The following is a 12,303-nucleotide window of genomic DNA, read 5'->3' as shown; positions in this document are numbered from 1 at the left end:
TGTATTGTTACTACAGATACTCTGGTGTGACCCCAGACCCTCTAGCGTGACTCAGGTCCTCTCCTGTTACTACATATACTTTGGTGTGATCCCAGACCCTCTAGTATGACTCAAGTCCTGTACTGTTACTATAGATACTCTGGTGTGACCCCAGACCCTCTAGCGTGACTCAGGTCCTCTCCTGTTACTACAGATACTTTGGTGTGACCCCAGTCCCTCTAGCGTGACTCAGGTCTTGTATTGTTACTACAGGTATTTTGGTGTGACCCCAGACCTTCTAGCATGACTCAGGTCCTGTACTGTTACTACAGATACTTTGGTGTGACCCCAGGCCCTCCAGTGTGACTCAGGTCCTGTACTGTTACTGCAGATTCTAGTGTGACTCGGGTCCTGTACTGTTATTACAGATACTATGGTGTGACCCCAGGCCCAATAGTGTGACTCAGGGCCTCTACTGTTACTACAAAGACTTTGGTGAGACCCCAGGCCCTCTAGTGTGACTCAGGTCCTGTACTGTTACTACAGATACATTGGTGTGACCCCAAACCCTCTAGTGTGACTCACGTCCTGTACTATTACTACAGATACTTTGGTGTGACCCCAGGTCCTCTAGTGTGACTCGGGTCCTGTACTGTTGCTTCAGATACTTTGGTGTGACCCCAGGCCCTCTAGTGTGACTCAGGTCCTGTACTGTTACTACAGATACTCTGGTGTGACCCCAGACCCTCTAGCGTGACTCAGGTCCTCTCCTGTTACTACAGATACTTTGGTGTGACCCCAGTCCCTCTAGCGTGACTCAGGTCTTGTATTGTTACTACAGGTATTTTGGTGTGACCCCAGACCTTCTAGCATGACTCAGGTCCTGTACTGTTACTACATATACTTTGGTGTGATCCCAGACCCTCTAGTATGACTCGGGTCCTGTATTGTTACTACAGATACTTTGGTGTGACCCCAGACCCTCTAGCGTGACTCAGGTCTTGTATTATTACTACAGGTATTTTGGTGTGACCCCAGACCTTCTAGCATGACTCAGGTCCTGAACTGTTACTACAGACACTTTGGTGTGACCCCAGGCCCTCTAGTATGACTCAGGTCCTGTACTGTTACTACAGATACTTTGGTGAGACCCCAGGCACTCTAGTGTGACTCGGGTCTTGTACTGTTACTACCGATACTTTGGTGTGGCCCCTGACCCTCTAGTGTGATTCGGGTCCTGTACTTTTACTACAGATATTTTGGTGCGACCCCAAACCCTCTAGTGTGACTCACGTCCTGTAGTGTTACTACAGATACTTTTGTGTGACCCCAGGCACTCTAGTGTGACTAAGGTCCTGTACTGTCACTACAGATACTTTGGTGTGACCCCAGACCCTCTAGTGTGACTCAGGTCCTGTACTGTTACTACAGATACTTTGGTGTGGCCCCAGGCCCTCTAGTGTGACTCAGGTCCTGTAATGTTACTACAGATACTTTGGTGTGACCCCAGGCCCTCTAGTGTGACACGGGTCCCGTACTGTTACTACAGATACTTTGGTGTGACCCCAGGCCCTCTAGTGTGACTCCGGTCCCGTACTGTTAGTACTGATACTTTGGTGTGACTCCAGACCCTCTAGTGTGACTCGGGTCCTGTACTGTTATTACAGATACTATGGTGTGACCCCAGGCCCAATAGTGTGACTCAGGGCCTGTAATGTTACTACAGATACTTTGGTGTGACCCCAGGCCCTCTAGTGTGACTCAGGTCCTGTACTGTTATTACAGATACATTGGTGTGACCCCAGGCCCTCTAGTGGGACTCTGGTCCCATACTGTTAATACTGATACTTTGGTGTGACCCCAGGCCCTCTAGTGTGACTCGGGTCCTGTACTGTTACTACAGATACTTTGGAGTGACCCCAGGCCCTCTAGTGTGACTCAGGTCCTGTACTGTTACTACAGGTAGTTTGGTGTGACCCCAAACCCTCTAGTGTGACTCACGTCCTGTACCGTTAGTACAGATACTTTGGTGTGACCCCAGTCCCTCTAGTGTGACTAGGGTCCTGTACTGTTACTTCAGATACTTTGGTGTGACCCCAGGCCCTCTAGTGTGACTCAGGTCCTGTAATGTTACTACAGATACTTTGGTGTGACCCCAAACCCTCTAGTGTGACTCACGTCCTGTACTATTACTAGAGATACTTTGGTGTGACCTCAGGCCCTCTAGTGTGACTCAGGTCCTGTACTGTTACTACAGATACTTTGGTGTGACCCCAAACCCTCTAGTGTGACTCACGTCCTGTACTATTACTAGAGATACTTTGGTGTGACCCCAGGCCCTCTAGTGTGACTCAGGTCCTGTACTGTTACTATAGATACTTTGGTGTGACCCCAGACCCTCTAGTGCGACTCAGGTCCTGTACTGTTACTACAGATACTTTGGTGTGACCCCAGGCCCTCTAGTGTGACTCAGGTCCTGTTATGATACTACAGATACTTTAGTGTGACCCCAGGCCCTCTAGGGTGACTCAGGTCCTGTACTGTTGGTACAGATACTTTGGTGTGACCCCAGACCCTCTAGTGTGACTCGGGTCCTGTACTGTTACTACAGATACTTTGGTGTGACCTCAGACCCTCTAGTGTGACTCAGGTCCTGTACTGTTACTACAGATACTTTGGTGTGACCCCAGACCTTCTAGCCTGACTCAAGTCCTGTACTGTTACTATAGATACTTTGGCGTGACCCCAGACCCTAAAGCGTGACTCAGGTACTGTACTGTTACAACAGACACTTTGGTGTGACCCCAGACCCTCTAGCGTGATCCGGGTCCTGTACTGTTACTACAGATTCTTTGGTGTGACCCAGGCCCTCTAGTGTGACTCGGGTCCTGTACTGTTACTACAGATACTTTGGTGTGACCCCAGGCCCTCTAGTGTGACTCAGGTCCCGTACTGTTAGTACTGATACTTTGGTGTGACCCCAGGCTCTCTAGTGTGACTCGGGCCCTGTACTGTTAGTACAGATACTTTGGTGTGACCCAAGACCTTCTAGTGTGACTCAGGTCCTGTACTGTTACTACAGATACTTTGGTGTGACCCCAGGCCCTCTAGTGTGACTCCGGTCTCGTACTGTTAGTACTGATACCTTGGTGTGACCCCAGACCCTATAGCGTGACTCAGGTCCTGTACTGTTACTACAGACACTTTGGTGTGACCCCTGACCCTCTAGCGTGACTCGGGTCCTGTACTGTTACTACAGATTCTTTGGTGTGACCCCAGGCCCTCTAGTGTGACTCGGGTCCTGTACTGTTACTACAGATACTTTGGTGTGACCCCAGTCCCTCTAGTGTGACTCGGGTCCTGTACTGTTACTACAGATACTTTGGTGTGACCCCAGGCCCTCTAGTGTGACTCAGGTCCCGTACGGTTAGTACTGATTCTTTGGTGTGACCCCAGGCCCTCTAGTGTGACTCGGGCCCTGTACAGTTACTTCAGATTCTTTGGTGTGACCCCAGGCCCTCTAGTGTGACTCGGGTCCTGTACTGTTAGTACAGATACTTTGGTGTGACCCCAGTTCCTCTAGTGTGACTCGGGCCCTGTACTGTTAGTACAGATACTTTGGTGTGACCCCAGACACTGAAGTGTGACTCAGGTCCTGTACTGTTACTACAGATACTTTGGTGAGACCCCAGGCCCTCTAGTGTGACTCAGGTCCTGTACTGTTACTACAGATACTTTGGTGTGACCCCAGGCCCTCTAGTGTGACTTGGGTCCTGTACTGTTAGTACAAATACTTTGGTGTGACCCCAGACCCTGAAGTGTGACTCAGGTCCTGTACTGTTACTACAGATACTTTGGTGAGACCCCAGGCCCTCTAGTGTGACTCAGGTCCTGTACTGTTACTACAGATACTTTGGTGAGAGCCCAGGCCCTATAGTGTGACTCAGGTCCTGTACTGTTACAACAGATACTTTGGTGTGACCCCAGGCCCTCTAGTGTGACTCAGGTCCTCTAATGTTACTACAGATACTTTGGTGTGACCCCAGGCTCTCTAGTGTGACTCAGGTCCTGTACTGTTACTACAGATACTCTGGTGTGACCCCAGACCCTCTAGCGTGACTCAGGTCCTCTCCTGTTACTACAGATACTTTGGTGTGACCCCAGGCTCTCTAGTGTGACTCAGGTCCTGTACTGTTACTACAGATACTCTGGTGTGACCCCAGTCCCTCTAGCGTGACTCAGGTCTTGTATTGTTACTACAGGTATTTTGGTGTGACCCCAGGCCCTCTAGTGTGACTCAGGTCCTGTACTGTTACTACAGATACTTTGGTGTGACCCCAGACCCTCTAGCGTAACTCAGGTCCTGTACTGTTACTACAGATTCGTAGGTGTGACCCCAGGCCCTCTAGTGTGTCTCAGGTCCCGTACTGTTAGTACTGATACTTTGGTGTGACCCCAGGCTCTCTAGTGTGACTCAGGTCCTGTACAGTTACTACAGATACTTTTTTGTGACCCCAGGCCCTCTAGTGTGACTTGTGTCTTGTACTGTTACTACAGATACTTTGGTGTGGCCCCAGGCCCTCTAGTGTGACTCGGGTCCCGTACTGTTAGTACAGATACTTTGGTGTGACCCCAGGCCCTCTAGTGTGACTCCGGTCTCTTACTGTTAGTACTGATACTTTGGTGTGACCCCAGGTCCTTTAGTGTGACTCGGGTCCTGTACTGTTACTACAGATACTTTGGTGTGACCCCAGGCCGTCTAGTGTGACTTGGGTCCTGTACTGTTCGTACAAATACTTTGGTGTGACCCCAGACCCTGAAGTGTGACTCAGGTCCTGTACTGTTACTACAGATACTTTGGTGAGACCCCAGGCCCTCTAGTGTGACTCAGGTCCTGTACTGTTACTACAGATACTTTGGTGAGACCCCAGGCCCTCTAGTGTGACTCAGGTCCTGTACTGTTACTACAGATACTTTGGTGAGACCCCAGGCCCTCTAGTGTGACTCAGGTCCTGTACTGTTACTACAGATACATTGGTGTGACCCCAAACCCTCTAGTGTGACTCACGTCCTGTACTATTACTACAGATACTTTGGTGTGACCCCAGGCCCTCTAGTGTGACTCGGGTCCTGTACTGTTGCTTCAGATACTTTGGTGTGACCCCAGGCCCTCTAGTGTGACTCAGGTCCTGTACTGTTACTATAGATACTTTGGTGTGACCCCAGACCCTCTAGTGTGACTCAGGTCCTGTACTGTTACTACAGATACTTTGGTGTGGCCCCAGGCCCTCTAGTGTGACTCAGGTCCTGTAATGTTACTACAGATACTTTGGTGTGACCCCAGGCCCTCTAGTGTGACTCAGGTCCTGTACTGTTACTGCAGATACTCTGGAGTGACCCCAGACCCTCTAGCGTGTCTCAGGTCCTCTCCTGTTACTACAGATACTTTGGTGTGACCCCAGTCCCTCTAGCGTGACTCAGGTCTTGTATTGTTACTACAGGTATTTTGGTGTGACCCCAGACCTTCTAGCATGACTCAGGTCCTGTACTGTTACTACAGATACTTTGGTGTGACCCCAGGCCCTCCAGTGTGACTCAGGTCCTGTACTGTTACTGCAGATTCTTTGGTGTGACCCCAGGCCCTCTAGTGTGTCTCAGGTCCTGTACTGTTACTAAATATACTTTGGTGTGATCCCAGACCCTCTAGTATGACTCGGGTCCTGTATTGTTACTACAGATACTTTGGTGTGACCCCAGTCCCTCTAGCGTGACTCAGGTCTTGTATTATTACTACAGGTATTTTGGTGTGACCCCAGACCTTCTAGCATGACTCAGGTCCTGAACTGTTACTACAGACACTTTGGTGTGACCCCAGGCCCTCTAGTGTGACTCAGGTCCTGTACTGTTACTACAGATACTTTGGTGAGACCCCAGGCACTCTAGTGTGACTCGGGTCTTGTACTGTTACTACCGATACTTTGGTGTGACCCCTGACCCTCTAGTGTGATTCGGGTCCTGTACTGTTACTACAGATATTTTGGTGCGACCCCAAACCCTCTAGTGTGACTCACGTCCTGTAGTGTTACTACAGATACTTTGGTGTGACCCCAGGCACTCTAGTGTGACTAAGGTCCTGTACTCTCACTACAGATACTTTGGTGTGACCCCAGACCCTCTAGTGTGACTCAGGTCCTGTAATGTTACTACAGATACTTTGGTGTGACCCCAGGCCCTCCAGTGTGACTCAGGTCCTGTACTGTTACTGCAGATTCTTTGGTGTGACCCCAGGCCCTCTAGTGTGTCTCAGGTCCTGTACTGTTACTACATATACTTTGGTGTGATCCCAGACCCTCTAGTATGACTCGGGTCCTGTATTGTTACTACAGATACTTTGGTGTGACCCCAGACCCTCTAGCATGACTCAGGTCTTGTATTATTACTACAGGTATTTTGGTGTGACCCCAGACCTTCTAGCATGACTCAGGTCCTGAACTGTTACTACAGACACTTTGGTGTGACCCCAGGCCCTCTAGTATGACTCAGGTCCTGTACTGTTACTACAGATACTTTGGTGAGACCCCAGGCACTCTAGTGTGACTCGGGTCTTGTACTGTTACTACCGATACTTTGGTGTGACCCCTGACCCTCTAGTGTGATTCTGGTCCTGTACTGTTACTACAGATATTTTGGTGCGACCCCAAACCCTCTAGTGTGACTCACGTCCTGTAGTGTTACTACAGATACTTTGGTGTGACCCCAGGCACTCTAGTGTGACTAAGGTCCTGTACTGTCACTACAGATACTTTGGTGTGACCCCAGACCCTCTAGTGTGACTCAGGTCCTGTACTGTTACTACAGATACTTTGGTGTGGCCCAGGCCCTCTAGTGTGACTCAGGTCCTGTAATGTTACTACAGATACTTTGGTGTGACCCCAGGCCCTCTAGTGTAACTCGGGTCCCGTACTGTTACTACAGATACTTTGGTGTGACCCCAGGCCCTCTAGCGTGACTCCGGTCCCGTACTGTTAGTACTGATACTTTGGTGTGACTCCAGACCCTCTAGTGTGACTCGGGTCCTGTACTGTTATTACAGATACTATGGTGTGACCCCAGGCCCAATAGTGTGACTCAGGGCCTGTAATGTTACTACAGATACTTTGGTGTGACCCCAGGCCCTCTAGTGTGACTCAGGTCCTGTACTGTTATTACAGATACATTGGTGTGACCCCAGGCCCACTAGTGTGACTCTGGTCCCGTACTGTTACTACAGGTAGTTTGGTGTGACCCCAAACCCTCTAGTGTGACTCACGTCCTGTACCGTTAGTACAGATACTTTGGTGTGACCCCAGTCCCTCTAGTGTGACTAGGGTCCTGTACTGTTACTTCAGATACTTTGGTGTGACCCCAGGCCCTCTAGTGTGACTCAGGTCCTGTACTGTTACTACATATACTTTGGTGTGATCCCAGACCCTCTAGTATGACTCGGGTCCTGTATTGTTACTACAGATACTTTGGTGTGACCCCTGACCCTCTAGTGTGATTCGGGTCCTGTACTGTTACTACAGATATTTTGGTGCGACCCCAAACCCTCTAGTGTGACTCACGTCCTGTAGTGTTACTACAGATACTTTGGTGTGACCCCAGGCACTCTAGTGTGACTCAGGTCCTGTAATGTTACTACAGATACTTTGGTGTGACCCCAGGCCCTCTAGTCTGACTCGGGTCCCGTACTGTTACTACAGATACTTTGGTGTGACCCCAGGCCCTCTAGCGTGACTCCGGTCCCGTACTGTTAGTACTGATACTTTGGTGTGACTCCAGACCCTCTAGTGTGACTCGGGTCCTGTACTGTTATTACAGATACAATGGTGTGACCCCAGGCCCAATAGTGTGACTCAGGGCCTGTAATGTTACTACAGATACTTTGGTGTGACCCCAGGCCCTCCCCAGGCCCTCTAGTGTGACTCAGGTCCTGTACTGTTATTACAGATACATTGGTGTGACCCCAGGCCCTCTAGTGTGATTCTGGTCCCGTACTGTTAGTACTGATACTTTGGTGTGACCCCAGGCCCTCTAGTGTGACTCGGGTCCTGTACTGTTACTACAGATACTTTGGTGTGACCCCAGGCCCTCTAGTGTGACTCAGGTCCTGTACTGTTACTACAGGTAGTTTGGTGTGACCCCAAACCCTCTAGTGTGACTCACGTCCTGTACCGTTAGTACAGATACTTTGGTGTGAACCCAGTCCCTCTAGTGTGACTAGGGTCCTGTACTGTTACTTCAGATACTTTGGTGTGACCCCAGGCCCTCTAGTGTGACTCAGGTCCTGTAATGTTACTACAGATACTTTGGTGTGATCCCAAACCCTCTATTGTTACTCAGGTCCTGTACTGTTACTACAGATACTTTGGTGTGACCCCAGACCCTGTAGTGTGACTCAGGTCCTGTACTGTTACTACAGATACTTTGGTGTGACCCCAGACCCTATAGTATGTCTCAGGTCCTGTACTGTTACTACAGATACTTTGGTGTGAACCCGGACCCTCTAGTGTGACTCAGGTGGCCTATTGTGCTGTCAGGTTGTCTAGTGTGTTGCTCTAGACTTGCCTCAGGCTCTCTACGCACTCATCACGCACAGGAAGGCTCACAGTCTGAGATAAATGAGGAGGGCATACCTGCGAAAGCTGCCTGTTGTGCAGGTAGACGTTGGCTGCATTGAAATAGGCCAGCGCATAATGCGGGTTGACTGCCACAGCTGCCTGGTAGTCCTTCATGGCGCTGGAAAGTTTTCCGAGGAAGTGGTGGATGACGCCACGGTTTGTCAACAGCTCAGCGGTTGTGGTCAGCTACAAAAGAAACCAGGAAACAGCTTTATCCATCACAAAGGGACTTACAGTTTAAAACACAGTTTATCTACCACATATAGGTGTGTATCCCACCTGGTGAGGATCAAAATATCTCAGAGACGTGGCTATTGTGAGTCAAATCTCACGAGTATGAGTAGAATGAGTCGGATCAGCTGTGTGCTTGGTATCGGAGACACTCTAGGTGAGACTAGAGAGCGCGAGTATATACGCTAACCTTTTTATGTTTACATGTTTTTAATGTCCGTTTTAACAGTAAGAAAGTACTTTTAATTATTTCTGAGGCACTTTTAAACTGTTTTTAATGTGTGATCCTTGTCAAGCTTCTGCGTAATTTTCACATGATCAATATTGCAGTAACTTCGCAAGCTTACCGTTCGTGTGCCCGCCCTGGTCCACCCCGGCTGTGTGCCGTTTGTTGTGGAGGGCGTGGCTGAACGATACAGGGCACATCACTTCCGGGCTGGGCGGCAGAGCAGGGGCTTCCGCAGGATGGCCTTTAAGGTCCCAATGTGTTCGCGACCGCGCGCAGCGGGCGCGCCGCCGGCGCGCCGAAGGCGCGCCTAAGGCAAGCCCGTCTGCGCCCGTCCGCGCCCGATCGGGCCCTAGGACCAGAGACCCTGACTCATTGACACCTACTACGAGGATACAATACTCCAAACAGATGTTATTGACTCTACGACCTAGGGTCAACATCACTTGCAGACATACCACTAATGTGGAAGATTTGGAACCCGTGTGCACGCATTGCAAAGAGAATCTGCCACATAGAACGCCCTCACACATAAAAGCTACTACGCAACTCGCACTTTTAAACTGTAGGTCGTTAACTAAACATAAGTATGAGATAGGCAACCTCATTACAGATAGATGTATTGATGTCCTATTCCTGACCGAGACTTGGCTCAATGAACATGCTATACCTGACATTAAAGATGCCGTTCCCAAGCATTATCGAATAATCAGACAAGATAGAGAGGGACAAAGAGGAGGAGGGATAGCCATTATCTATAAGGATAACATATCCTGTGAAATCAAACCAGCAGGCATAGAAAATTGCAAAATATTCTTCTTCACCCTATCTATCAAAGTCGGTAATACCTTGACGGGGTTCCTAATATATCGCCCCCCCGGGCCAATCAAATCAGTTTGTGACCAGTCTGGAAGAAAAGATAGTACAACCAGCACTCCGGTATAACAAATTGATAGTTCTAGGAGACCTAAACTTACATTTTGATGATACAGAGAGCAAAGATATTAACGACATCTGCAAAATTATGTTAACTCTGAATCCAACTCAGAAAGTAGAATCTCCTACTCACCATGGTGGTCACATATTGGATCCTATTTTTACTAATTCAAAGGAAATTGAAATAGGATCCCCCTGGCCGGTACCATGGTCTGATCACTTTTTGGTCCCGTTTACGATTCCAGTACATGGTAAAAAAACGCGAACCATGAAAGAGACTGTTACCTCTAGAAACTGGAAAATTTTTGATTCCTTATCCTTCGAACATGAACTTAACATGACGATACCTGTTCTAGACATTGACTTAGACCTAGCAAATGATCAGTTTGAGGCATGGATCTCAAATGCTCTAGATAAAATGGCTCCTTGGAGCACCAGAACACCTCAAAGAATAAAAGCCACCGCACCGTGGTTCAATGAAGAACTACGCTCGGCAAAAAGAGGATGCAAAAGGGCAGAACGAATTTGGAGAAAAACATACTGCACTACATCCAAAGATAAATACAATAAGGAATTAAAGGTCTATCACGCTCTAATAAAAAAAACTAGGCGTGATTTCTATACAAACAAAATCGATAGTGCTGAAAATTCCCATAAGGAATTATTCACGATATTAAAATCCCTCAAAAACAAGGAGGAGGAAGAAGCTATAACATCCTCCAAAGAGATCTGCAATAAAATAGCAGGCTATTTCGCTGACAAAGTCTCCAGGATATATGAGTCTTTCCCTACTGAAACTCAACTGGGAGGTAATCGGCCCCCCAGTAGCCAGGAAGAATTTAGGGGAACGATACTAAATGAATTCATAACCCCGGAGAAGGAGGAACTGATTACTATGATTAAGGGAATAAAATCAGGATCCCCTCGCGACCCTGCAAGACCTGAGAAAATAATGATGGGCATCAACACGATCATACCAGTGATCTCTGAACTCATCCACTGTTCACTAAAAACTGGGACAGTTCCCTCTAATTGGAAAAGGGCCATTGTAAAACCGCTAAGGAAGAAACCCTCTCTGGATTTCTCCATATTGGAGAACCTGCGTCCTATTTCATTACTACCACTGAATGCAAAGTTAGCAGAAAAAATTGTAAATAAGCAGCTAGCAGATCACATGGATGCGAATGCGATCCTTCACCCTTCGCAATCAGGTTTCAGGAAAGCACATTCCACAGAATCAGCTTTGCTGATGGCTACCGAGACCATGAGGAAATTTGCGGATGAGGGATGACAGCTGCGCTCATCCTGTTGGATTTGAGCGCAGCTTTCGATACTGTCTCTCATCCCTTACTCTTACAGAGACTAGAAAGGTGTGGCATACGGAAATGTGCACTTCAGTGGCTGATCTCCTTCCTAGCCCAAAGAAGTTTTCAAGTAGCTCAACTAGCACATATATCAGACAGCCAGCCTTTGAAACAGGGTGTCCCTCAGGGCTCCACCTTAAGCCCTACCCTGTTCAACATATATGTAGGACCTTTAGCCGAATGTGTTCAAAAACATGAGGTATCGATTGTATCCTACGCCGACGATACCCAACTAATAGTACTACTATCTCAAAACAGTGATCAGGCTGCCATCCGGTTTTCTGAATGTCTGGAGGAAGTGGCACTCTGGATGAATAATCACTGCCTCAAACTAAACAGTAACAAAACAGAGGTTTTAGTAGTTGGCAAATCACCCAATATCTGGTCCTCGGCGTGGTGGCCACAATCATTAGGACAGGCCCCCCTCCCTAAAGATGAAGTGAAGAACCTGGGTATCTGGGTCGACGCCAAACTATCATTCGACAACCAAATACGTAAAGTTGCTGGTAAATGCTATGGAGCAATGAAAACATTGAGGAAGGTGGTGGATCTTCTCCCCATAAAAGCCAGGAAAACGGTGGTTCATGCGGTAATCACTTCCCAATTAGACTATGGCAATGTACTGTATCTGGGAGCCTCAAAAAAAGGACTCACGAAACTACAGAGAATACAAAATGCAGCTGCCCGCCTAGTACTCAGCCTCCCTAGGAGAACTAATACGAGGAAAGCCCTAACCACCCTGCACTGGCTGCCCATCGAAAAAAGAATTCTGTTCAAGGCCATGTGCTATGTACACCGCATTTTGACAGGTAAGAGCCCCCTTTACCTTAAGGCTTTGGTGTCAAGATACACCCCTGCTCGAGACCTACGGTCTAAGGAATTGGCCTTACTGAGTATCCCGAGAATT

At 48.4% G+C, this 12,303-nt stretch overlaps 1 protein-coding gene across 1 annotated transcript in view; it reads right to left on the bottom strand.

The window, feature by feature from the left end:
* Nucleotides 1–12,303, bottom strand: part of TTC6 (tetratricopeptide repeat domain 6) — a 1,112,931-nt gene that overhangs the window by 39,300 nt on the left and 1,061,328 nt on the right. The window contains exon 32 of the mRNA XM_085627931.1: nucleotides 8,655–8,825. Within this exon, the coding sequence (XP_085484057.1) occupies nucleotides 8,655–8,825 (171 nt within the window). The remainder of the gene's footprint in view (nucleotides 1–8,654; nucleotides 8,826–12,303) is intronic.

Source organism: Triturus cristatus, chromosome 9, assembly GCF_964204655.1.
Source record: "Triturus cristatus chromosome 9, aTriCri1.1, whole genome shotgun sequence".
Lineage (NCBI taxonomy): Eukaryota > Metazoa > Chordata > Amphibia > Caudata > Salamandridae > Triturus > Triturus cristatus.
Note: the sequence above shows the minus strand (reverse complement) of the source record. Positions and strands in the feature narration are given on the sequence as shown.